A 25,740-nucleotide genomic window follows, 5' to 3' on the forward strand; every position below is an offset into this window, starting at 1 on the left:
TTAAAAATACGTTAAAAACTAAGCGATTTCAGCACTTTGTTTATTGTCTTCGGAAACCAGAATCAATTGATTTTCCAAACAGTTTAGAATCCATAATCCTAGTACAGGTGTATATCTATCACTTCCGATATATTTTAGAGTATTATTTGACATCTAGGAGTCAGTATTGAGGTGAGTAATGAGGATAGAAATATACTCACTTTGTAACTACATCACTTTATTTGAAATACGTTTTTGAACATGTTCTTAATCACATTTAATCAAACTTCTGCCACCAAATGATCATGTTTGAGTAGAAAAAAGAACCTGTGAAGTTTTTAGCTGCAAATATTTGCAAATAAGTTAGCAGCGTGCCTTCAAAGTTGTTAGTTTTTACCGATATAGGCAATGATAGAAATATTCATAGTATTGATTGCATGCCAGTATATTTGTAGCTAGCTGGAATTAATATGCAAAATAATGAGATTTTAACTACTAATACTTCAACTCGATATGAATACACTTGCAGCATTGTATATTGATTTTAAAAGTCGTTTTAGTGAGGGTGCTAAGAAAATGAAATCCTATAAAATTAGTAATGGTACAACAGCCGTTATAATATGTATGACATGGCTTCTAAAAGTCTGGGAGGTACGACATGAAAATGTTTTTGCTCTTATTTTGAGCATCAAAACAATATATTCAACAACATTCCAGTATCTAAAGATCCCACGCTTTAAAAAATAAAATTGTGGGAATAACAAAAAAAAAAGAAAATATTGACAAATAATTCATTACTTATTTCTTAGTATTTTAAACATAACTTAAGTTACATTAAGTGACATGTTCGTTATTTGGTTTTGGTAGAGATTTGATGTGAAATTGGCATTATCAATTAATAAGTATTTCTAGTATTTATTTGATACTAGTGGCCCCAGCAAACTTCGTCTTGCCATCAAGTAGGCTGTTGAGAAATATTATGGAACTTTCCATACAAAATGACATATTAGTACTCTCCCATTTTACCAAATTTTCCGAGAACTTCCCTGAACTTTTTCGTCACACGAACACGTCGGAACCCTTCAAGAATACAACAGTGAAAGAATTATGCAAATCGGATGTCCCGTTCTCAAGCCATTTCGTGACATACAAACACCACTCCATTTTTATTCATATAGATGTACAGTGAGAGGCAAAATAAAGTGCCCACCTTACCAGTTTTCGAATTTCTCTCATTGATTTGGTTCAAATTAAAGTTAACACACCTAAATCTTTTGTGATATTTTATTTTTGATGTTCTTTTAAAGTTGCACTTACGAAATTTTGATTAAAAAAAGAATTTTACTTAAAGAAAAAGAAAATCAATTTGTATTGAAAAAAAAGTAGTGACAAAAATAAGTGCCCACTTCCTTCTTGGCCCCAGAAAAGATGATTTAAGAAAAATAAAAAGCAATTTAATAGTTAATGTGTCCTCCTTTGGCCTTAAGGACTTGCTGGAGGCTCTTCGGCATGCTTTTCACCAGGTTTTGTAGGTGTTGTGGATCTAGTTCTTCCCAGGCGCGCTCCAAGGCTTCAAAATAATTATTTTTGTTGGTAACACCAGTTTTTTCAACCCTAGCATCGAGAATCGCCCACAAATTCTCGATGGGGTTGAGGTCTGGGCTTTGTGGAGGCCATTCCAGCGGTTTAATCCGACAAGACCGGAAGAAAGACTTGGTCTTCTTTCCAGTATGCTTCGGGTCGTTGTTCTAGAGAAATATGAATTTCTCTTCAAGGCCCGTCTGGATCAGCGAAACCTCCAGATTTTCCAGCAAGATGTTAATGTAGGAATCTGCCGTCATTATTCCGTCGATTTTCACGACGCTTCCTACTCCACTCCATGAAAAACACCCCCAGACCATCACATTTCATCACATCACACTTCCATGCGTCACCGTTCCTTGGATGTGGCGCTCCTGAAGCTCGAGCTGTCTAACCGAGAGCGGCGGGCTCGTGTGTGATGCAGAGCACCACATCCAAGGAACGGTGAAGCATGGAGGAGGAAATGTGATGGTCTGGGGGTGTTTTTCATGGAGTGGAGTAGAAAACCTCGTGAAAATCGACGGAATAATGATGGCAGATTCCTACATTAACATCTTGCTGGAAAATCTGGAGGTTTCGCTGATCCAGACGGGCCTTGAAGAGAAATTCATATTTCTCTAGAACAACGACCCGAAGCATACTGGAAAGAAGACCAAGTCTTTTTTCCGGTCTTGTCGGATTAAACCGCTGGAATGGCCTCCACAAAGCCCAGACCTCAACCCCATCGAGAATTTGTGGGCGATTCTCGATGCCAGGGTTGAAAAAACTGGTGTTACCAACAAAAATAATTATTTTGAAGCCTTGGAGCGCGCCTGGGAAGAACTAGATCCACAACACCTACAAAACCTGGTGAAAAGCATGCCGAAGAGCCTCCAGCAAGTCCTTAAGGCCAAAGGAGGACACATTAACTATTAAATTGCTTTTTATTTTTCTTAAATCATCTTTTCTGGGGCCAAGAAGGAAGTGGGCACTTATTTTTGTCACTACTTTTTTTTCAATACAAATTGATTTTCTTTTTCTTTAAGTAAAATTCTTTTTTTTATCAAAATTTCGTAAGTGCAACTTTAAAAGAACATCAAAAATAAAATATCACAAAAGATTTAGGTGTGTTAACTTTAATTTGAACCAAATCAATGAGAGAAATTCGAAAACTGGTAAGGTGGGCACTTTATTTTGCCTCTCACTGTACATCTTCAGCACTTAGAAAAGTGTTCAACATTTTTTTTAGATCCACATGCCATAAGTAGGCTTATGAGCATGTGAAGCAACTCTGAGCGAGGAATCTTCTCAAGTTGTAGAATGATAATCATGATATATTGCTTTAAATGTATAGATTTCATGGTCCTTTCAATAAAATATTAAATACTTTAGTCAATCTTGGACACGGAAAGAGAGATAATCGCAAAGTCGGTTTAATACACATATAATGAATCATATAACAGAGCCTTAACAATATGATCTCCACATCCTAATTCGAATTTTTGAAGTGGTATCAATAACGATATCAACCCCGACTGAGTTTTAACAGTCAAAAATAATGAATTTGTCAATTTCTGATGGTATTTGTCATCGGCAATTGAGTAAAATGATTTATGACCGCTTCGTAGAACAAATGGAACCACTGTGCATTGCCAATCACATCGAATAGTCAGCGCGGGTTCATGAGGAATAGATCGACTACAACGAATCTCATGTGTTATGCCATCGCATAATTTCGCAAGGTGGAATCGAAACAGCAGGTAGATATTGCGAAGGCTTTTGACACTGTACCGCATCTCTTGACCGTCGAAAAGGTGTCGCACCTCGGATTTCCAGGACAACGCAATGGCTGTTTTCGTATCTCTCCAATCGAACGGAATACGTGACCATCAACTCCGCAAGCTCCAGCGCATTCGAAATAACTTCGGGAGTACCTCATGGAAGCGTCCTCGGCCCGCTGATCTTCATAATTTTCGTAAATGATCTGTATCAGCTGCTCTCGTCTTGCAATTTATCCTTCGCAGGCGATCCTAATCGCAGGATTCCTAAGCTATATTGGGTAATTCGCTCTACTTTTGACTGTATAGCCATGCAAGCAGACGTCGTTGCCATTACTGTGTGGTGCAGTGACAACGGAATGCGAATCAATAGCAACAAATGCAAGGTGATATCTTTTACTCGCCGTAATAATCAATGCGTACATGAATATACTGCAGGGTCTGCCGTAATTTAACGCGTTCAATCAATCTGCGCACCGGTAGAAATCAGAATCCAAAAACAAGATTATGACTCATGACATCATGATTCCAGTGTGTTTTCATCTTATGAAAATACACCATGATTAGGACTCATGATATCATGAGTCAGATTGTCGTAACGCAACACACGCGTTAGGTTTTTGTTGTTGATTGCTCGGTATCATGATTCAAATGCCAAAAATGCTGAGTCCGTTTATGATCGACAAAATAAAAAAAAAAATAATAAAAAAAGCATACACTGAGATTTGAGCCAAGGACCTTTCGATTGAAAGCCACGTACTCTACCACTCAACTATTTCGTTATCTTAAATTAAGAGTGATCCAAAGGAATGAGTTGAAGCAAAATGCACCGCTTAGTGTTTGCACACTGGATGTTACGCTTATCATCGCTTAGAATCATGATTATGACTCCAGGAACCATGATTTGTGATCCTGATATTATGACCTAACCAATTTATGAATTTCATGATTTGTAAATTATGATTTGGGGGTCAGATTTTTATCCGTGCGATCTCGGAGTTACAATCGATTCAAAAATCAGATTCAACAAACACGTCGCAATTTTCACTGCTAAGGCTTGGTCAGCGTTGGCGTTGGGATTTGTTCGACGACACGCCTCCGACTTCACCGCCATCTACGCGCTGAAATCCCTATTTTGTGTACTAGTCCGCAGCATACTAGAGTACGAAACTCCCGTGTTGTCACCATACCATGTGACGCAAACGTTGAGGATTGAACAAGTTCAGAGGAAATTTGTGCGTTTTGCATTTCGCCACCTACCGTGGATTGATCCTACCAATCTTCCTCATTACCCAGATTGCTGCCGGCTCATCAATTTAGAAACTCTGTCTAGCCTTCCTCCATCTATAGTACACTTCCCCAATACAGTTGTTGTGGAAGCGATGTGGGTATGATAGGCAAACACAAAATAAATCGCACTCGCTCTGCGCGGGTTTGTAGTATACATGAGATTGATGGATATGGGTTATGAAAAGGCTCCACGTGATCTGTGGCGATTTGAATTCGAAACTTGTAACCAGCTATGTTATTGGGTCACCAAGTGGCTTGGTAGCTTAGTTGGTAAAGCGCTCGTCTAGCATTCAAGAGTCCTGGGTTCAAATCCCAGCCAAGCGCGTAGATTTTTTTCATAATTTCACCCATAATTTATCCATATTTACCACGCGTTATGAGTTAATTAATTTAACAACCATGCGGACTGGATTACCGAACATCTCAATATATGTGTCAATACATTTTTTTTATAATTAGCAGTTTTCTAGGCAAATCCTTGGCAAAAACCAGAGGAAATTCATGACAAATTTTCTACAAGATTTGTGGTGAGCTTTATGTGAGATCTTTGACAGAGATTTTGTGGACTCCAAAGATTTTTCTACACGCAAATTTTATAGGCTAAAGGCTGCGATTTAAATGTCTAAAGCTATGAGGCATCAAATTAAATGCTAATTTAGTTACAGTAACTTGATATATATCCTCCCCATTGATAAGTGTAGGAATTTGACGTCAAGATTGTCATTGAAACTGTTTCCAAATATTTTTCTTCTGCTTTTCGGCATCATGTGTCAACTGGGACTGCCTGTTTATCAGCTTATAAGCAGTTTCTTCACCATCTCTTAGGGCTTAAGCTTAGTTTAACTGTATGGGTAAACGTGGATTATGGCCTAAGCGAAGGTGAAGAAATCGGCCCTGGGTGTTATTAACTAGGAGCTTTTTTTTGACAAAGTTCTCATTTTAGCACTCGTGTATTCGATTCCACTTTATTGGTATTTTTCGGTTACGGGTAATGATTTCCGATATAGAAATTTTACGTTTCAACCTACTTTATTAAGGTCATCTTCAGAAAACTGTTGCACAAACATAGAATAAAACAAAATAATAAAAATTTACAAAGAAAGCACTTACAATTCTGCCGATCGTTCATCCGTCTCGGCGGTATACTTAATTCTAATTTTCTACGTCGTTTCTCTATGTTCTCGTCCCTGTCGTCGTTGTTCTGTTCGTCGTTGTTCGTCTTTAAGTTTGTTCATCAAGTTGTTGTATGTGTTAGAGAACCCGTCTACGTCACGTTGTAAGTTTACTGTTGTCTCTCTGTTTATCTTAATGTGAACTATTTCTGCTGTTCATCGGCTTGTGTCATGGTCAGGGTGGACGGATAAAATCGCAAGGTAGCTGATCGCTGAAAATTGCTGTGAGGGATAAATCCATTATCGTGAGAGTGAGTGAGAATTCGGAAGCCTGAGTCATGGTTGATCCTCTCTAAGATTCGTGTTCGAGAAAAGTCAAATTGATGTCCGTTTTCTATCGCGTGTTGCGTGAGTCCCGTGGCTGAAGCGTTAGTGCGTATGGAGTTTCTGTGTTGCGCGATGCGCTTGTCCAGTGTTTGTGATGTTTGTCCTATGTATTCTTTTCTTTCGCAAGCTCCACAAGGGATGCTGTATACCACGTTAGTTTGTTTCATTGGTGGTATAGCATCCTTAAGTTTGGTGAAAACGGTAGTTTTCACCTTATCGCACGGTTTGAAGGAAGCAGTGGTGTTGTGTTTTTTCAAAACTTTGCTCACCTTCTCGCTTGAACTAGGGATGTATGGGATAGACACGTATTTTTCATTTCTTCGTTTTCCCTCTCATTCTCCAGTGTGTTGTACAGCAGATGAACCCGCTCTCTTATAGTTCGCTGTACCACATTATTCGAATAGTTGTTGTTCCGGAAAATGTTTTTGACAATTCTAAGGCCTTCCTCCCTTCTTTCGGCGTCCGTTAGCTTGAGTGCTCGGTCGATCAGCGCGATCATGGTGTTCACTTTGTGAGTGTGAGGGCTTTGCGACGTATAATCCAAATATCGACCGTCTCGTTGTTTCGGGAACCATATTTCAAGCGTGTGCTAGAATAAGGGCGTAAGTCGCAAGATCGATTTCTCTTCATCGATCCTCTCTTCTGTGAATAAAGGTGACAAGATGCGGGTTTGTCACAATTTTTGCACTTTAGGACGCAAGATTGCATCACAGCCTAGCGCCTTGAAGTGAAAAAATGTTAACAAATCCGCTTCTTGTCATCTTTATTCACAGAAGAGAGGATTGACGAAGAGAAATCGATCATGCGACTTACGCCCTTATTCTAGCACACGCTTGATTTTTTGTATTTTCTCTCCAACTCTCGTGAGAGTGAGATCCAGAAATCGAAGTGACTCTTCGGTTTCCTCTTCGACGGTAAATTTCAGCTTCTCATCAATGGCGTTGAATTGTTCCACCACTTTCTCCATGTCCTCTCTCCTACCAGCTACGAAGCAGTCATCGACGTACCTTCTGTATGTGCATAGCGAGATGTTGTTCTCCTCTAACTGCGTTATGGCCTCCTGTTCCACTTTCTCCATTATCAAGTTTGCTACTACTGGTGAAAGGGAGGAGCCCATTGGGACCCCCGCTGTTTGGCTGTAGAATTTCACCGAAAAATACCAATAAAGTGGAAACGATTATGAGAACGGTGATCAAAACCACAGCAAGATCACTCGTGTGTGGCAGGTTCGACGATACTTTATGCACTGAGTAATCAGCGAATATTTCACCGTTATTTCACCGGATGTTACCACTAGGCTAAAGAAGGCCCCACAATAATTTCTGTAACCTGCAAATATGCTGGATGCGTTCTAATATCTGTTACATTTCTCTTTTCTATTTTCAGTTACTCGACGCTTGGAAAGTTGTTATTCGTCGCTTTTGGCAAAGCCTTGGAATATAGTATTTACTCCTACCTTACCCTACCCGTAATCTTCGTTAGTGAATATTCAATTTCTCCCATGTTTACATAAGTGTGAAGTTATTGTTGAAAAAGCAGTTCCTTACTGAGAAAATAAGTGCTAGTGAAAAAAATCTTAAGTAACGTGTCACCTCTGGTGATCAACGGTCCCTAACAGAGCTCTCATAATGGCTCAATTTGTAACTCACATCCAGCCAACGCTGCTGGAGGCAGCCCAGGGCCACCTTCCCCATCATCATGGCCACCAGGTGGGCATGCAGCACTCGTCCCATCTGCCCCACAGTGGCCACAATATGCCGTCACCTCCGACGGTTCACCATGGCCATGGTCACGGACATCATGGTCATCACCATTCGCCGTCGCATGCAAATCTTGCCCATAGTGCCAGTCGGGAAATCAGCAATGGTAAATCTTCTAAGCACCACTCGTCGTCGTCACATCACCAGCCGATGTCTCCCAAATCGGCGACGGATCACCATCATCAGCATCATCACACAGGAAGTGCAGAATTGCAACATCAGTACCACCAGCAGTACCACCAACAGATGGCACAGATCCAACAGCAGCATACGCATCACACGTCATCGGCCGGGGCGACGAGCGGAAGCCATCATGGCCACAGCCATCACCATTCGGTCTCGGTAAGTTTTGAACCTCAGATTTTATTAGATATGGGAGGGGAGAAAGGTGGACCATTTTTATATAGAAAAACACTCAGAAACTTTAAGGACTTCAATGCCATCCATGACTTCTAGTGGAAAAAATCTTTTATTTTCGAGCAGAGAACTACAATTTTATTTGCCAAATAATCAGTTTGATAATGGGATTGAAAATGACTAATTATGAGTTTTATCGAAACTTGTTCTAGTTGAAAAAGTCTTTCTTCATAAGACGGTTTCTTTTTGTCTACCGATTATTCCTTACATGTTTTTGGCTAAATTAAGATAGATTTGAAATAGTGAATACATTTGTACACAAAATTCATCTTAAGGGTCTGAAACCATATTTTATTATGAAATGAAGTAATCATATGTAAATGAAAACCGAATATACAATCAACTCTTCCTAACTCGATATTGAAGGGACCATCGAGTTAGGGAGGTGTCGATTTATAGAATATGTTGGTCCCTAGGCCTGATGATTCCTTCGGTAGTGAACGTTTTCCAGGGTCCAACACGAATTAAAATGGGATGCCAAACGGACTGGTAGATATCCATCCATCATTGCCTTGTTCGGTAATTTCGATTATCTTCCATATTATAATCCACACACAGTTTGGTTAATCCATATATTATCCACAGTTTTACACTAACAGTCAATCCACTTTACTGTACAATAATACTACACATTTATTTACAATATTAAATACTATATACAAACAATTACAACACGTAAAAAACATAGTCGTGCTAGTCCATCTGGACTCCGTCTTTCTACGCACTGAGAAGTGTTCGCATGCTAAGAATGTTGCAGCCTAAAATCCTTTACCTCGGCTATCTTCGGGGAGGAGAAATTTACTACCCCTTTTGGGGGATCTTGGGGTGCTATAGGATCGGATTAATTTTTATAATGTTTGTATGGTTTTTTGCCTGCCGTACTCCTAAACAGAATACAAAACCAGTGCAAATGCCAAAATCAACTTCTAGTATGGTTTTCTAACTCGATATCGAGATACGAAATATCGAGTTAGGAAGAGGTCACTGTAATACTAAACAATTTAATTTTTCTACGGTTCGTATCCTTTGACAGATACGTATAATTCGACCTCAACTGAAAGGCCGTCTTCAGTGTCGTTGAGTAGACGTGTACTAGAAGTCAAGTCTAGTACATAACACTGAAGACAGCCTTACATTTGAGGTCGAAATACGTGTATCTGTTGAAGGTTACAAACCATAGTGGAATTAAATAATAGAGTGCTAAATTTAATTTTCATTTACTTGTAGGTATTACACTAAACAGGCTCGAAGGCTGAAAGGCTCGGTAGTAAAGATAATAATAATAGTAACTTCTACATAGAAGAACTGACTTGAAATTATATTTAAGTGGAGATCAAAACCAAATTTCAGTTAATCTAGATATTCCCTTTTTTATTTCTTAACAAAAAGACTTCCGGTTTCTTGTAGTTTCCTCTATTCATAGATTTATTAATACAGATTGATTGAAGAATCTTTTAATCAGCAATGGAAGAAAATCATCAATTACAGTCCTACCTATTTGGTAAGTTTTCTCCATACAAACTTCAAGCTCGCTTAGCCCTCCTTAGAGTTAAAATATTCCGCTCAAATATTGACAGTAGCTTCTAGGGGTCCAAATGAATAAATTTGGGGCGCGTTACGTACTTCGATCATCATGGGCCACCCTATTGGAGAGCCAACCGATTTCATCCAACGAAGGCTCAAAACTGTAATCAAACATTCAAGGTAATAGACTTTTAAATTCAAATTACTACACCGTAACCATGGGAATCGTAAATTATTCAGGATATATCTAGGTGAAAACAACTGGAAGTAAAACTAAAGTTCGCACACACCGAGCAACGGAGGGTTGACCCACTTTCTACGGTTATTAACTACCATCAAACGGCTCCCAATGGGAATCGTTAGTAGAAAACTTCCCAAAATGTGTAGGAACATGCACCTATCACGTATACGCAATCCGTTTTGTGCTCAGTTGATTGCTGGTGTAGCTTTGAAACATTGTTAGGGCTGGGACTGTATTTTCCCTGTTGTTTAGCAATACAAATGACGGTCCTTCCTGGCTGTGGGATACTCTAGCTTGGTATCGTTGGCGCGATGGTCGTGATCTATACGGTCATAAATCTAGAAAAGTTTTAATAGTATTTTCATCGCACAATTCCACAGGGTTGGGTATGAAGAACTGAATCGATAATAAACTGAAACATTCAAACAGCGATGGTTCTCCCAAACAGGAATTTTTAGGCGAATAAGGTTAAAAACACATATTTATGGAACATTTGGACTAGCTCACCACGATCAATGTATTACAGCAGAATTCATTTCTCCCAGACCTGCAAATTACAACAGAATTGTAGCAAATTATTGTCCAGATTTATGTTATAATTTTGGCTGATTTAGTAGTTGAGCAATTCTCGCTGAAACCAGGCCGCCATCGGCACCCATCGTTAGAATTCCAATTTTATGTCACTGTTCGCTAGTTTTCGATAAAACTTAAGGGTGGTCCTTTCGGTTTTCTCAAATTGGTGGACCCGATTGTACTCCGTTTGGCATAAGGTCGTTTGGCATAATATTCTAATATTCTAGAGCACAATATTTTTCGTTTAAAATGTTTAAGGCTCTAACACAACAAAATTTTTTTCACAGCATAGCTCAAATGAACAACACATCTTTAAAAGAAAATATTTGTGGCAAAACTTTTGAACGGTTCAATATAAATTCTAATTTTGGAAGTGTATATCAAAAACATCGTCTACTATCGAGAGAAGGAGAAAATTTGTGATTGAAATAATATTTTTTTCAGCATATCTCGGAAGGAGATCACGCGTTTCTTTCAAAAAAAGTTGATCGAGCGAGTGGTAGGAATTAAGGCTCGAAAACTCCGTACAGTGTAAATACTCGAACTACATTTTATTGATAAAATAACGATCACAATAGATGTACATCTAGCTTATCCTACGTTGTGTCTAATACTAAAGTGATGATGATTGAGATGGTGATGATGATGTATAGGATAGGGTAGGGCACTCCGCCGGTAGCACAATAGTGTTTGTCCAAACAAAAGTATATGTTAAATATTGTCAGGTTCTAAAGTAATTATCGTTCTAACAACACATCTGACAAGAATTGATAAAACAGCAAAATATAAAATTTATTAAATGTTATCCTTTAGCTTTACTAAATAATAAAATTTAAAACAGTATATATTTTTAAAAGAAGGCTAAATTAATAATTAAACCAATAGAAGAATGGACGCCAAAAATTATTGCGGCATAATAAAACGAAAAGACGTAAATAAGTGCGTTCAAAATCATCGAAGTGATTGTGCTACTTTTCCCCGAATGCCTTTTTCCCGAATGACTGGTTTCCCCGAAAACTGGTGACGATGAAGAACGATAAACAGTCAAAAGAAGGAAGTATTCTGTCATTCTCGGCTATACACATGTTGGCAAAAATGCTGAGGACGGTAAAACTCGAAAGAACCGCCAATTAAATAAAGAAGGGTGCATAAAAGATGGTCAGTTCGTTCACCACCCTGAAATGTATGAAGTTACGACAATTATGAGTGCTTAAAACTTTTCGGGGAAGTGGGCTAGACGGGGCAACGAGATATTCGGGGAACTAGCATTCGGGGAACTGGCGTTCGGGGAAACGACATTTGGAGAAAAGTAGCACAACCCATCGAAGTAACTGCAGTAATCGATTTTTCTTTTCGCTGATAATTTGAGCAGATCAATGTTAACGATTGCCGCCCCTTTGTCAGTTGAAAACAAAAAAATACTTAAAAACTGTAGCTCCAAAGAACAGTCTATGCATGAAAGAAGGAGAAATTTAATGAAATTTTAAATCAACAGTTTTCATACCTATAATTATGGTTACATAATATATAGAAAACAAAATAACAACTAAAAGAAGGGTAAATTTGTGGTATATATTTAAACATCTTCAGTGCAAAAATTTGTTCCAATAGCGAAACTGAAAAGAAAAATTAATATTTGAAAGAAGGGTAATTTCTGGATAAATAATAAAATACTATTGGCAATAGCTTTCCTAATATGCTTAAATTTATTCAAGAGCGAATGATTGTCGAATAAAGTGTCATTTTGTATCAATTGACTCCAAAACAAGCCTGATGTCGTCAGAAAGATTTAATAGAAACGTAAAAACGAAAAATTGAGAAATTCTTGGTTTCAGACTCATTATGCCAAAAGACCATTACGCTAAACGACCATTATGCCAAACGACTTTATGCCAAATGACCTACCACCGGTGGACCCCTCGTATACCAGCTAGCTAAACAGTTTGCGAAAAAGACTATTTTTTATAAATCTTGGGTACCGTAAATTCGGGTGTAATTGATCAGTAGGGTGAAATTGATCACCGTGTCACGCGATTTTATTTCTTACTAATAGTGCACCAAGCTCATCGCAACCTATAGTAAATGAACGTTGTTTGTCTTAAATTATATCTAATTGTGTATAGTGAAGTTTTTTGTGCCACAGAATGTTTATTTCTATGAAAATAATGTAAAATTCTAGAATCAATTTTAGTGTGAAATTGATCATCATCTTTAAACTTCTAGTTCTAAACAAGGATTTGGACATGGTGTAAACCTGAAAGTTTGTGAGGATGCTAACAATATATCTCCAAAACAAATTTTACTATCAAAACTCTTACCAATTTGCTCGTTTTGTCGAAAAATTCAATTTTCTGCAACAAAGTTGGGAAATCCTTTGGAAATTGCCTACATTTAGGCGTTTTTCGCGGTATTCTTGAAAATTAATTGTTGATTATTTCCATAAATATTGTCTCGTTAAGAATTTGGCAAGCATAATTGGATTCAGGAGGCCCAAATTAAGGATGTAAAGTTGATTTTGAAACTAACAATAATAACAATGATAAGTGATCAATTTCACCCCGAAATGGGATTCCCCGATTTTTAATTTTAGACCAGATTTTTGGCACTAACATCACATTTGTTAAAAAATTTCGATGCATGAGCCAATGAGGTTCACCGTCGTACTTGTTTTACTGCATTTAGTTGTATGATATTGATAACATTTTAGAAAGCATACCAAGAAAACAGTGAAAAATGATCAATTTCACCCGAAATTACGGTATTTCTTCACATGATATGTCTCATATTTCCCTTGGAACACATAGCAAACTTAGTGGAATCGTATAGAGGAAGGATAATGTTTTCATTTGAAGTTAATAAAATTTGGCGGCCACTTAAATTTGGCCGCCATCTTGAATTTTAGCAGTTGAAATATTTTTTACCATCTCAGCGCTCATCATGTTGAATTATGAGGCCTCTGTTAAAAACAAAACAATCAGATTCTTTCTTTCTTATCTTATCTCAGCTGTTCAACTGATTGTTTATTTTTATTCTTCTCGAAGCTAGAAGCTTTTCCAAGCTTCTCCGGGATGGTTTTGCAAGCATCTTATGAAATCTTCTTCAAATTTCTTCTAAAGGCTTTTCCAAGCTCCTTATGGGAGCTTTTAAAACTATTTGCGGGAGCACTTTTTAGCTTCTTCTGGACGCTTTTTCAGCTTCTTCTGAAAAATTTTCCAAGATTCTTCTGGAAGCATTGCTAAGCTTCTGCTTGGATGCTTCTTCCGGAAGCTTCTACATGCTTCGTCTGATAACTTTTTCATGCTTTTCTTCAAAAGCTTTACCAACCCTTTTATGGAAGCTTTCTAAGCTTCTTCTGGAAGCTTTTCCAAACTTCTTCAGGAAGCATTTTAAAGCTTCTCCAAGCTTCTGATGGAAGATTCATCAAGCTTTTGCGGAACGTTATTTTGATTCTGCTGATTTTTGCTTGAAGGTTTCTGAAGCTTCTGTAAGATGTATTCCCAAACTTATTCTGGAACCATATCAAGCGTTTGCTGGAAGCTTTTCCATGTTACCAGTGAAATATCAGAAAAGCTTTACTTAAGTGCACTAGCTTATAAGCTTTTGTAGGAAGCTTTTTCAAGCTTCTGTTTGTATGGAGTATTTTGAAGCTTTACCATGCTCTTTCTAGAAGCTCTTCCTAGCTTTTAAAAGTATTTTCGGAAGCATTTTAGCTTTTTCTGGAAGCTTTACAAAGCTTCTTCTGCAAGCTTTTCCAAGCTACTTCTGGAAGCTTGTTTGAACTTTAGGAATCTTTTTCAAGCTTCTTCTGGAAGCTCTGGAGAGTGCTAGAATCAAGACGAAAGAAAAGTTCGATACATTTTTTAAATTTTGAAGGAAGGCAAATATGTGGTAATAAAATCGGACAGGATTTTGCAATGGTAGAAAGTTGAATTCAACCTTTTTTATAACATTATTAGTAAGTTTGAACAAAAACTTTTCGAAAGAAAATTTATTCTAAATTCATATACCTTTTTTAAACAGTTTCAAGAACAAAACATTGCCTACAGATCTAACACCCACATTTCTTGCAAGTCAATCGTTTTGAAAGATACACCCAAGTAACACCGAAAACATAAATCCAAATTTAAAAATACACAGTTTGTCCTACAATGATTGCTAGAAAGTTTTTGAAACATGTCATGTCTCACATAAGTCGCTATTTTGTTTTGTTAAACCTTTCAATATTGAACTTGAATGGAGATGTTCTACTAAGGCATATAATTTGTTTTGCAATACAAATCTACCATTTTGCTGAAAATGTTCTAATTATGTCTACTATGTTTCAACCATATTATGTTTTATATTTGTCTTCTTATGTTTATCAAAACATGTGTTTGGTTATATGTCTTATTTCGGTTGTTTTAGACATGTACGACAACTAAACAGTCTCAATATGTCATATTCATGTTACATATATGTCATAATATATACTCTTTTCAGACATGTTTTGAATAAACAAATAATGTTTATTTTCAGTCAAATATAAGTTTTTCTAGTTGTCTATAAAACAAATGCAACAAAAGTGACATTTAATACTTTTGATAGCATGGATGATACACTGCCGACTAAGAAATTCGCCATATGGTGTTCACTGAATACTTTTAAGCAAATGTTTTGAGTAAATTATTATTTTCAAGGTATGCTCTAAATGCCGATTTATCAATTTATATGAATGAATAGAGTGTGGTGGTTGTTTGCAACTGTTTAGTACGAAAAAGGTTCAATGGTACAATGGAATTGTAGGAAAAAATATAAATACTTAGAAAACACTTCAAAGTCATTTGGTATAGAAGTTTTCCGTCAACAAAATTGTAACATAAAGTTTGCCGGAATTGTTTTTGGTAATAACCTGATTAGACTATTTTATTTCGGGTACAAATCAACAACGGTTTGTGAGATTTGAGAAGCAACTTCCATGCTACAACTTCCATTTATGCTGTCATAGTCAAGTGATTTGTCAAACTTATATCACACTGTAAATTTATGATCATACTAATTGTCCCTGAAAACTTTTCACTGCCTTGAATGAAACAATGGAAAATCATTGGCAATGAAATTTTTGCCTTTTCCCAAGCACTCGTCATGCAGTGTGCCTAAGGGGACCATCTTAAATTTTTGAATTTAATTTTGAATATTTACCATAACGATGAGATTTTTGTTCTGAAGCTTTGAAAAAAGTAATAATAGTTCAGTAAAAGTTCAGTGTATTAGTAGAAAACATGATAATGAACTAATTTGCAAAATGTGATGATTCCTTTTTGGAAATATTTACTTGGCTTGATGTCGAAAAATGTAAATTGAACGATTTATAAGGGCGAATTGATTTTTTCGAGGCAAAAGTGCATATTTCACGGTAATTTTTGATTCGCATATTAATTTAGTGTTAAATAACAGTTGTGCAATCAAAAATAAAGGCTTGTCAATGTTTTCACTTTTACATTTTTCATTGTCGACCATCCACTACCAAATGTTCTCAGTATTTTGTTGCGTTAATGGTTCGTTGGACAAAGTATAATATATAATTATGTATACCTAAACCCATATGATACATAATTTTGACAACAACAATATGTTGCACAAGCTCCACCTTCTGCGCTTTTCCAGTCGTATATAAGTATGAATTCCAGTTTTTTCGCTATGAAACAGAACATTCTCATTAGTCATATTGAAGTCATTGTGATTTATATGAGACATGTTGTGTTACTTGGGCACTTCCACGCTTCTACACATTTTTCACATTCAATCCTAAAATTAAATTTGTGTATGTTTGAGTATACAGTAGAAGCTCGTTATAACGACAACTTTAATAGCGACAAAAGCTCTCTATAGCGACATTTTCCAGTCTCTTGAAATCTATTTTAATATTAAAACCATTCTCTATAACGATTATTCCTTATTACGACGGTCCCATGCGATGTCGTTATAACAAGCTTCGACTGTATTTATTTTGAATTTCTGATTGATTTCAAGCAATCTAAAGATGCATGCATTAGAATTAGAGTAAGGTGGGGCAAAAGTTCGACCTTAGTGGTATAATCAAAGTTTCCAGGAAAACAATAGCAGTTAAAACAAAACAAATACTATACAGTGAATCTTCAACATATTGGCTATAATTTTGCTGAACAAACTTGTGTCAAAATATTTACCCATTTTTAGTTATAACAGTTTCAAAATTGATTGTCTTATTCGAACTTTTGCCCCACCGGTGGGGCAAGAGTTTGAATCTAGTGTGGGGCAAAAGTTCGCTGGCTAAAACATAAAATATCGATCCTTTTATGACAGGCATACTTTACACCAGCCGTAAACTTAAGTTTGACGAAAAATACACACTAAATTTTCATCAAAAAATTGCCCAAAATCGGGTTAATTGCAATATACTAAAAAATAGCAGTTTTTCGCAAAACTAAGTGGAAATGTAAAATTTTGGTGACAGTTTTAACACGATCAGACAAATTTAACTAAATTTGAAGATAATATGTGGATTTTAGGCAATTTGCAAATTTTTTCCGTGATTTTATACATGGGTCGAACTTTTGCCCCGCTGATTCGAACTTTTGCCCCACTATGGGCCAAAAATTGTTTTCAAGCATTTATGCAAAAACTAATACACCTCAAAGCAACCTTATGATAGGTCTAGAAACGCCCTTACATAAAATATTGAAAAAGATTTTATCTTCAATTGGTTCCATGCTACGAAAGTTTGACCAAAAATTACAATATTCACGTCGAAAAACAACAAATAGCCATAACTTTTCCAAATCTCAATCATTTTTTATGATATTTGGATTGAAAGTCCCTTACTTCAATAGCATTCAAACCACCATGACATTTATAAGATTTGTTTAGAATTGAGCTAGAAATCTTAAAAAGAAACTCTTACCCCACTCGAACTTTTGCCCCACTTTACTCTATGTAACGTTATTCATGCATTAAAGTTATGGATTTTCAAAAGTATGTACCTTTAACCATATGAAAATAGAAGTTGATCAATAATGCGAAACAATTTATTGATTTTGCATTAATTTGTGTGCGTAGTACGTCGGTAGTGCCCAGATAATACAGAAGTAACGTGAATTGTTGTATTTTCATCATCACATTTAGCATGAAGGCGCATCATACTATCGAATTTCAGAAGATTTGGCCGAAAAATACCACCCATGACAAACAGAACAAAACGGCCGAAAAATACATAAATTACCCTATATACAGACTCACAAAAACAAGTTTAACGTTTAATTTAATTTTCATGCACGAAATTTTGTCGATAGTTAAATAATCTACAGACAATGCGAAGAAAATGCTGTCAGCAATATATCAATTCCAAACAATAGCCAAACTAGCTAATTATGTAATTACTAGTGCCTCTCAGGCTAGTGTTCAAACGAAGCGAAGAACACCCAGCTGATGTTGCCAAAAAACTTCGAAAGTAGCACGGGGCTGCACTAAAATTTGCCAATAAAAATTCAGACCTGAGTAAAGCACATCAGAATCCCTTTTGACCCAACACATCTTGCACAGTGTATGAAACTTGCAACGAAATGGTTAAAGCGCATTTAGTATGCTGACGATTGACACTCAGCGAAATCAAAATAGTACCTCCCTGTTTACCTTTTTTATAATTTCTTCATCAGTATCATTCCAAACATTACATTAATTTCTTATATCTAGGTGTTGGGTGTTATAACACAACACTATTATCCTAATATGGTATAACAAATTTAAGATTTTATTAACATTTTGTTAACAACATATTGCATTTCATTTGCCGTAGCAGTTCAGATTTTTTACAGGTGAGTTGATTTCACCTGCTCATAAAAGAAAAACAAACACGTTTTTAATCTACTTTACCTAACTTAACCTAAACATATAACGCATTAATCGTTTCAATAGATTTTTTTTTCTATCTTTATTAACGAGATTTTTAGCCCTGGGCTAGTTCATCTCGGGACCAACGGCTTTACTTCCCTTCCGAAGGAAGTCGTCACTGAAATTTTTAGTGACTATCTCGGGGATGGGATTCGATCCCAGGTCCTCGGCGTGAGAGGCGTGTGTTCGTTTCAATAGAAGATTGTAACGATTTTTTTGACTGAAATTATCAATGATTTCATTTGACATTTGTTCCAATGTTTCAACATTGGATATTTTATGTAACTCATTGGTACTATACCAGAGAGAAAGCTTCAGAATCATTTTCAAAATTTTATTTTAAATTCTCTGCAGAGCTTTCTTTCTGGTATTACAACAGCTAGTCCATATTGGTACAGCATACAACATGGCTGGCCTGAAAATTTGTTTGAATATCAAAAGCTTGTTCTTAAGACAAAGTTTTGATTTTCTATTAATAAGTGGATAGAGACATTTTACATATTTGTTACATTTGGCTTGAATGTCCTCAATGTGATCTTTTAAAGTTAAATTCTTATCTAGCATGAGCCCTAGATACTTAACTTCATCTGACCAATTTATTGGAATCCCTCTCATCATGACAACATGTCTACTTGATGGTTTCAAATAAAGAGCTTTTGGTTTATGTGGGAATATTACTAGTTGAGTTTTGGAAGCATTAGGAGCAATCTTACATTTTTGCAAGTATGAAGAAAAAATATCCAAACTTTTTTGCAATCGACTACAGATGACACGTAGACTTCGTCCATTGGCCGTGAGGCCTGTGTCATCCACAAACAAGGATTTTCGACATCCCAGAGGTGTGAAAATATTGTATAATATTGGTCCCAAAATGCTGCCTTGAGGAACACCAGCTCTTACAGGAAGTCTTTCAGACCTGAATTAACCTGAAGTGTACGATTTGGCAGATAACTTTGAATTATTCAAACACTGTCGAATGCTTTTTCTATGTCTAGAAAAGCAAGACCAGTAGAATAGCCTTCAAATTTGTAAGAACGGATCAAATTTGTTACACGTAAAAGTTGATGAGTGGTCGAATGTCCATGGCGGAATCCGAGCTGTTCATTGGCAAAAATTGAATTTTTGTTGATGTGGGCCATCATTCTGTTCAAAATGACCTTTTCCAGAAGTTTACTGATGGAGGAAAGCAAAATAATTCGACGATAGCTAGAAGCTTCTGCGGGATTTTTTTCTGGTTTTTAAATTGGAACAATCTTAGCATTTTTCCATTTGTCAGGAAAATATGCCAATTGAAAACATTTGTTGAATATATCAACTGAGAATGATAAGCTACTTTCTGTAAGTTTCTTTATGAGGATGTAGAAAATTCCATCATCGCCAGGAGCTCTCATATTTTTGATTTTTTTAACAATAGATCTCACTTCTTCCAAATCAGTCTCCCATGAATTTTAGAAAACGTTCTCTTGATTGAGAATATTTTCGAACTCCTGAGTAACTTGATTTTCAATTGGACTAGTAAGTCCTAAATTAATATTATGCGCGCTTTCAAACTGCATAGCAAGTTTTTGAGCCTTTTCGCAATTTGTTAGTTATAATTTGTTTTCCTCTTTCAAAACCGGTATTGGCTTCTAAGGGTTTTTCAAAACTTTAGATAATTTCCAAAAGGGCATAGAACCAGGGTCCAATTGAGAAATTTACCTCTTTACCATTCAAAGAACGAGCATTCCAATCTAAAATATTTAAATTATTTTTTATTGGATCCATTAGAAAAAACGTAATCCAATAACAATTTGATTAGTAAATTTTGCACCGACTTAGACTGCTTTAGTCATAGTGGTGGCTTTGAACATTGCATCAATTAATAGATTCAATTGTTCAGTTAGAAAATTAAAATCAGAGGCAGACAAATCACTTGAAGTGGGTACACCTGATGATTTCCCATTAGGATGTTCGGTAGTTGAAGAGGCGGAGTAGATGTTACCTGTGGCGGCAGGGTTTTTCCATTTGATTTGAAACAATTAGAATGGGTACTCATAGTACGAATAGGGGAGGAGTTCAAATTACTTGCTACGATATCGGCAAAGAATTTTCCTTGGGTAGATACATTCGAATTTTAAAGATTCGAACGTCTACCCGAAGGATTGAAATTAGTTTGTGAATGAGCATGATTATGATATACCTGATGGGTATGATTCCTAATTAACTGAATTAACTGAAAAATGAGCATTGTTCGATACTCTACCAGGGAAATTCCGGAAACGACTGTTATCGTAACGGATAATATCTTTCATCTGCCTGGCACGAGCCTCGACGACTCGCCTACGCGAAGGGCAAGCCCAAAAATTTGACTTATGATTGCAATTCGCAATTAGAGCATATGAACTTGGTGGTATCTTTCTTCACTGGACAGACGTCCTTAGCGTGAGAAGAACCTCCGCAAATCACGCATTTAGCATCCATGCGGCAATTTTTTGTACCATGACCCCATTTTTGGCACCGACGGTACTGTGTGGGGTTCTGGTAATTTCCAACATTTCTGAAAATGTTCTCATGTCACACGGACATCGAACATAAGGCCAGGTTTTTCTAAAGCTTTATTATTATTTAGATTTTTTTGTTAAAATGAACTAAATAATATTCTTGAGAAAGCCCTTTCCGAACAATGCCAGATTGGGTTCTCTTTTTCATAATGATTACTTGGACTGGGGAAACGCGATAGTCTCCTTTCTTTGCGATTTGGAAGGAAACCTTGATTCCCCTAATGGAGTTCAAGATCTTCTGCCTAAATCCCACTAATTCGGAACAACTGACCACGATGGGCGGCACTCTTTGCTTTCTCACTTGAATAAAAGAGCCTGGGCTAGAGACTGCTTCGATTTGGTGTTCGGAAAATTTGTCTAGAGCATTGAACTGATTGCTCATTTCGATGCAATTATCAACATTATCCATTTCTCTCTTAGAAGAAAGCGTGCATTCCGAAGAAACGTCCTTTCTACCATTCTTGCCACGTTTAGTGACAGTTTTAAATCTCACTTTTTTAGAAGAAAGTTGTGAATTCAGAGATTCCTCTTCCTTTTGTTTGTAGTTGCATCCATGTTTAGTGAACAAACGAAATAAAACGAGACCTCCTAAGAGGTTATCCAAGACGGTGTCCAAGTAGGATTGCCACGGCTAGCTTTCGCCAACGGCTCTAACGAAAAATCGAAGGCACGAGTTCAAACAAGGATCGCAAAGGGATCAACAGTAGAAAAAATAGTACTGAAAAGTACTGTTTTAGTAGCATTGAAAAGTACCGTTTTTAATTTTAGCACTGAAAAGTACTGTTTTATTGCTTTAGGTAGTTTTTAAAGAAAAACTTCCAAGAGCAGAGAGAATTCGTGTACGTACAGCACGAAGGTACGATGCGCACTGCACTCTAACTAGTAATTAACATCAACAAGTCATGCTTACGTTTTTGAAACTAAAATAGAAGTCCAACATTTGATATTTATCTATACTGTTGATATATTGCTTCCATAATTGGTACACCTGCCCTAGAATCGATTGACTGAATTTTACTTTGTGTCATTTTATTTCATATCATATCATAGCTCAACTGGAAAACGCGCAACAACAAAAAAATACGAGTTCGAACACCGATTAGATAGATGATCTTATGCATTGGGTATGATTTTTTTATGTCTAGGTCTAGAGTATTATGGTGTCTGACATAAGATATATGAATGCAAATATGACCCATTTTATGAAATTTTCATAAAAACAGATAATTTCTTGAAATATGGGAAATTGAAGCCTAACCCACTGTGCAGCAGTCTTCGTCATCGCCTAGGGGAGCCACGTATTAGGTTCTCTATAATTTTTGGACCACTAGCAACGTAGCCAGGCTAAAGTATGGAAAGGTGCGATAAGCTTTTAGTGGATCATCAGCAAATGCTCTTAGTCGCTGTTTGTTGGCAAGAAATGACGTCGTTGGGGGGGCGGGAAGACAAGCAAGACACGGTACAAGATCCCACACAGCAAAGAGTTTTATGGCACCAGTTCCGCCCGAATGGGGTGAAAAATTCTACTGGCATGTCCGCGGAGATCTTCGTCTTCGTCGGTGTTCTTGCTCGACGGACGTTTTATAGTCTGCTTCATCCCGTGTCTTGGATGATTATTTTCTGGCAAGCATAACCGGAGCCATTAGGAAATTGGCACCGAACAGGCCAACGAAAAACTGTTGGAAAAACTGCCCGAAAAAAGTGATTGTCGCATGCTACGTCGGTAGTTCCTTATTTGACTTCACTTCCCAATTTTCCCAATATCCTGACGATAATGTTTACTCTATAAAATCGCTGCTTTGCTGGCATCGTAATATGTGTTGAAAACATGCCAGAACGTAATCCAAGGTCCCTAAATCAGCTCGTTCATTTAAAATTCGTCTCACAACCTCTCGTACAATGCAGAACATGGTTGGTTACGTCAATCATGGCCTATCTCAGCCCGTAAATATTGTGCAATGGCATTCAGTTTTCAACAACGAACACATTGTAGGCGGGAGTAGGAAATGAACTAATTTGCATATTCACTGGAACAACTAATGTTACAATAGTTTTCTGGGTTTCTTCTGACTGCTTCCACGTGGATATGATAGTCCAACTTTTATGATAGTGGCGAGTATAACATGCTTCGGATGTGGCTGATTGATAGACTCAGTAAATCACAGCTGTTTGATACCCATTAGAAATGGATATGCAAATGAATATCCGATAGAACGGATTCGATTAGATGAGAGTGTCTATCTCGAGACATCTCGGGACAAAAAATCTCGGGATTTGAGAAAAATCGGGATCCCGTATCTTGGGATATAATTTCTGAAATTTTTCAGTATTTCAGTATTCTGTATTACCGGGATTTTCATGATGAGTGGAAAGTTCATTGAAATGCAAAGCATTTGAATGCTAAAACCATGTTTTGCCAGAATCAAACTTTATTCAATAAGTTGAAACAGCTAGGGTAAGAAGAAATAGCAAATTAACATAGTATTTTTAAATGATGAGAAACTTAACTACAGAAACATAAAATTAACAGATGAAACCAACTTTTAGTGAAAACGAAATAGATTCATTGGCATAATATTTAAAGCATTGTCGAATGTCCACGGCTTTAATTGAAAGCAATGCTGAAGTTATCTGAACTGCGTAGAACGGTCAAGGATCAATATCAATATATCAGGGATCAATATAACATATGGGAATTTTCACAATCATGTAACAAGTATTCTCGTATTGATATTTCTCAGACTGTAAATAGTAAAAATAAACATTTTGAATCAAATTATTATGTGTTTTAATAAATGTCCACCATTCTTTCATTTTATTATATATTAAAAAAAATCATGCATATGTGCAACTTATCGGGATAATCGATTATTTTTGTTCAATAAATTTATATACGCATAATGTAAACAACATAAAACAAATATTTTTCATAATATTTTGATAAAATGAGGATTTTTTAATTCAAAACTATCAAAACAGTAACATTGCACTAATAACAAGAATGAGAATAATATCATACATACTATATAGTATGTATGATATTATTCTCGTATATACGTAATTACGTTTTAAGAGTAGATTATTTAGTTTTGGCAGGAAAAATAAAAAAAACGATTTGAAGTACAGTTGTGTTCAGAATAATAGTAGTGAAAGCCGATTTTCATAAAATGCTCAACTTTGGCATGCTGCAACTTGGTTTCCTTATGAGCAATCGGCATGAAGTTTTGGCAGTGAACTACAAATATACTCAATTTCATTATCACAAAATTTGAAAAAAAAAATCACACTACCGGCTAAAAAATTAAGCACCAGGTGAAATCACTCAAAATAATAGTAGTTTTAATAATTTAAATATCTGCTGTATTTTGAGTTTTTGAATTTTTCTTTATTCATCGTTTCAACCATTTCCACCCAAGGTATAAATGTATAAACAAGCCAATTTTTTATAAAATTGTTGCTGAACAAAAACTACAATTATTTTGAACAAAAACTACTATTATTTTGAGCGATTTCACCTGGTGCTTAACTTTTCAGCCGGTAGTGTGAAATTCAAATTTTGTGATAATGAAATTGAGTATATTAGTAGTTCACTGCCAAAATTTCATGTCGATTGCTCATTTCCAAAGTTACAGCATGCCAAAGTTGAGCATTTTGTATGAAAATCGGCCTTCCCTACTATTATTCTGAATACAACTGTACATTAGTCTCTCATTTTTTATCCACAGAAAAAAGATAGGATTACATCAGAGGGATTCCACGGAGGCATGCAAGTCGATTCTGATCGACCATTTCAAAAATATCTGAAACTTTGCACAGTTTTTCAGTTCCATCTAAATCGTCATTTTCCGATATCAAATCTTCAAGTTGAGTCACGACTAACTTTTCAAAAGGGTGTATGTGAAAATGGTTCAAAAATATTCAAAAAGCTGCACAGCAAAAACGGTTCGTTCGATTGTTAGACAACTAAAGAAACAAAGTTAGACAACTAAATAAAGATTCCAAAAAAAATACACACAGTAAAAAAAATTTTTTTTTGCATTAAAAAACATCATTTTTGTCACAAAAACTCAAATATCTCAAAACCCTATCGGAATACCAACGTAATTTTTTGAGGGAAAACGGTCCATTATATTAGTTATCTACCATAAAAATTTGGTGATGGTAAGCCAATAAACAAAAAAGTTATGACATTTCAAATATTTCACAAATTTGACGCTTAGTGAAAAAAATTTTTTTTTTTCATTGTTAATTTTTTTTACGACCGCAGTTTGTTGCTGAATTTTTTGTTAAGGGTACCACATAAGGCCCAAACGCAATGATAGCGGAACGGCAACGGAATGCGGTACTGGTTCGCCAGGATGAACCACACCATCTCGACTGAGCTGACAACGAATGAAATTGAACTAACACTGAGTCGACAAGATTGTTGTAGTCCATGCTGGTGAACCGGTTCCGCTTTCCGTTGCCGTTCCGCTATCATTGCGTTTGGGCCTATAAGGTTAACAAGTTGTTTTCATGATATTTTATTTAATTATTCATAACTATTATAGCATCTATTAGAAAGTTAGACGCGATCCAGTGTTGTGATCTAAAGTCTTGATAGTGTTGTATTTTTTATTGTACGTAACTGAAGAAAAATTCTCTCAATAGTGTTGAAACCTTTTGATAAAAGAA

General features: G+C 36.3%; 1 protein-coding gene across 2 annotated transcripts in view; it reads left to right on the plus strand.

Moving 5' to 3' along the window:
* The window catches only part of LOC5575014 (ankyrin-3), a 261,259-nt gene that overhangs the window by 66,832 nt on the left and 168,687 nt on the right, over positions 1–25,740 (plus strand). For both annotated transcript variants that reach the window (XM_021853993.1, XM_021853994.1), the window contains exon 3: positions 7,493–8,208. In XM_021853993.1, coding sequence (XP_021709685.1) covers positions 7,735–8,208 — 474 coding nt within the window. In that variant the 5' untranslated portion in view covers positions 7,493–7,734. The remainder of the gene's footprint in view (positions 1–7,492; positions 8,209–25,740) is intronic.

This window comes from Aedes aegypti, chromosome 3 (assembly GCF_002204515.2).
Source record: "Aedes aegypti strain LVP_AGWG chromosome 3, AaegL5.0 Primary Assembly, whole genome shotgun sequence".
In the NCBI taxonomy this organism is placed as follows: domain Eukaryota; kingdom Metazoa; phylum Arthropoda; class Insecta; order Diptera; family Culicidae; genus Aedes; species Aedes aegypti.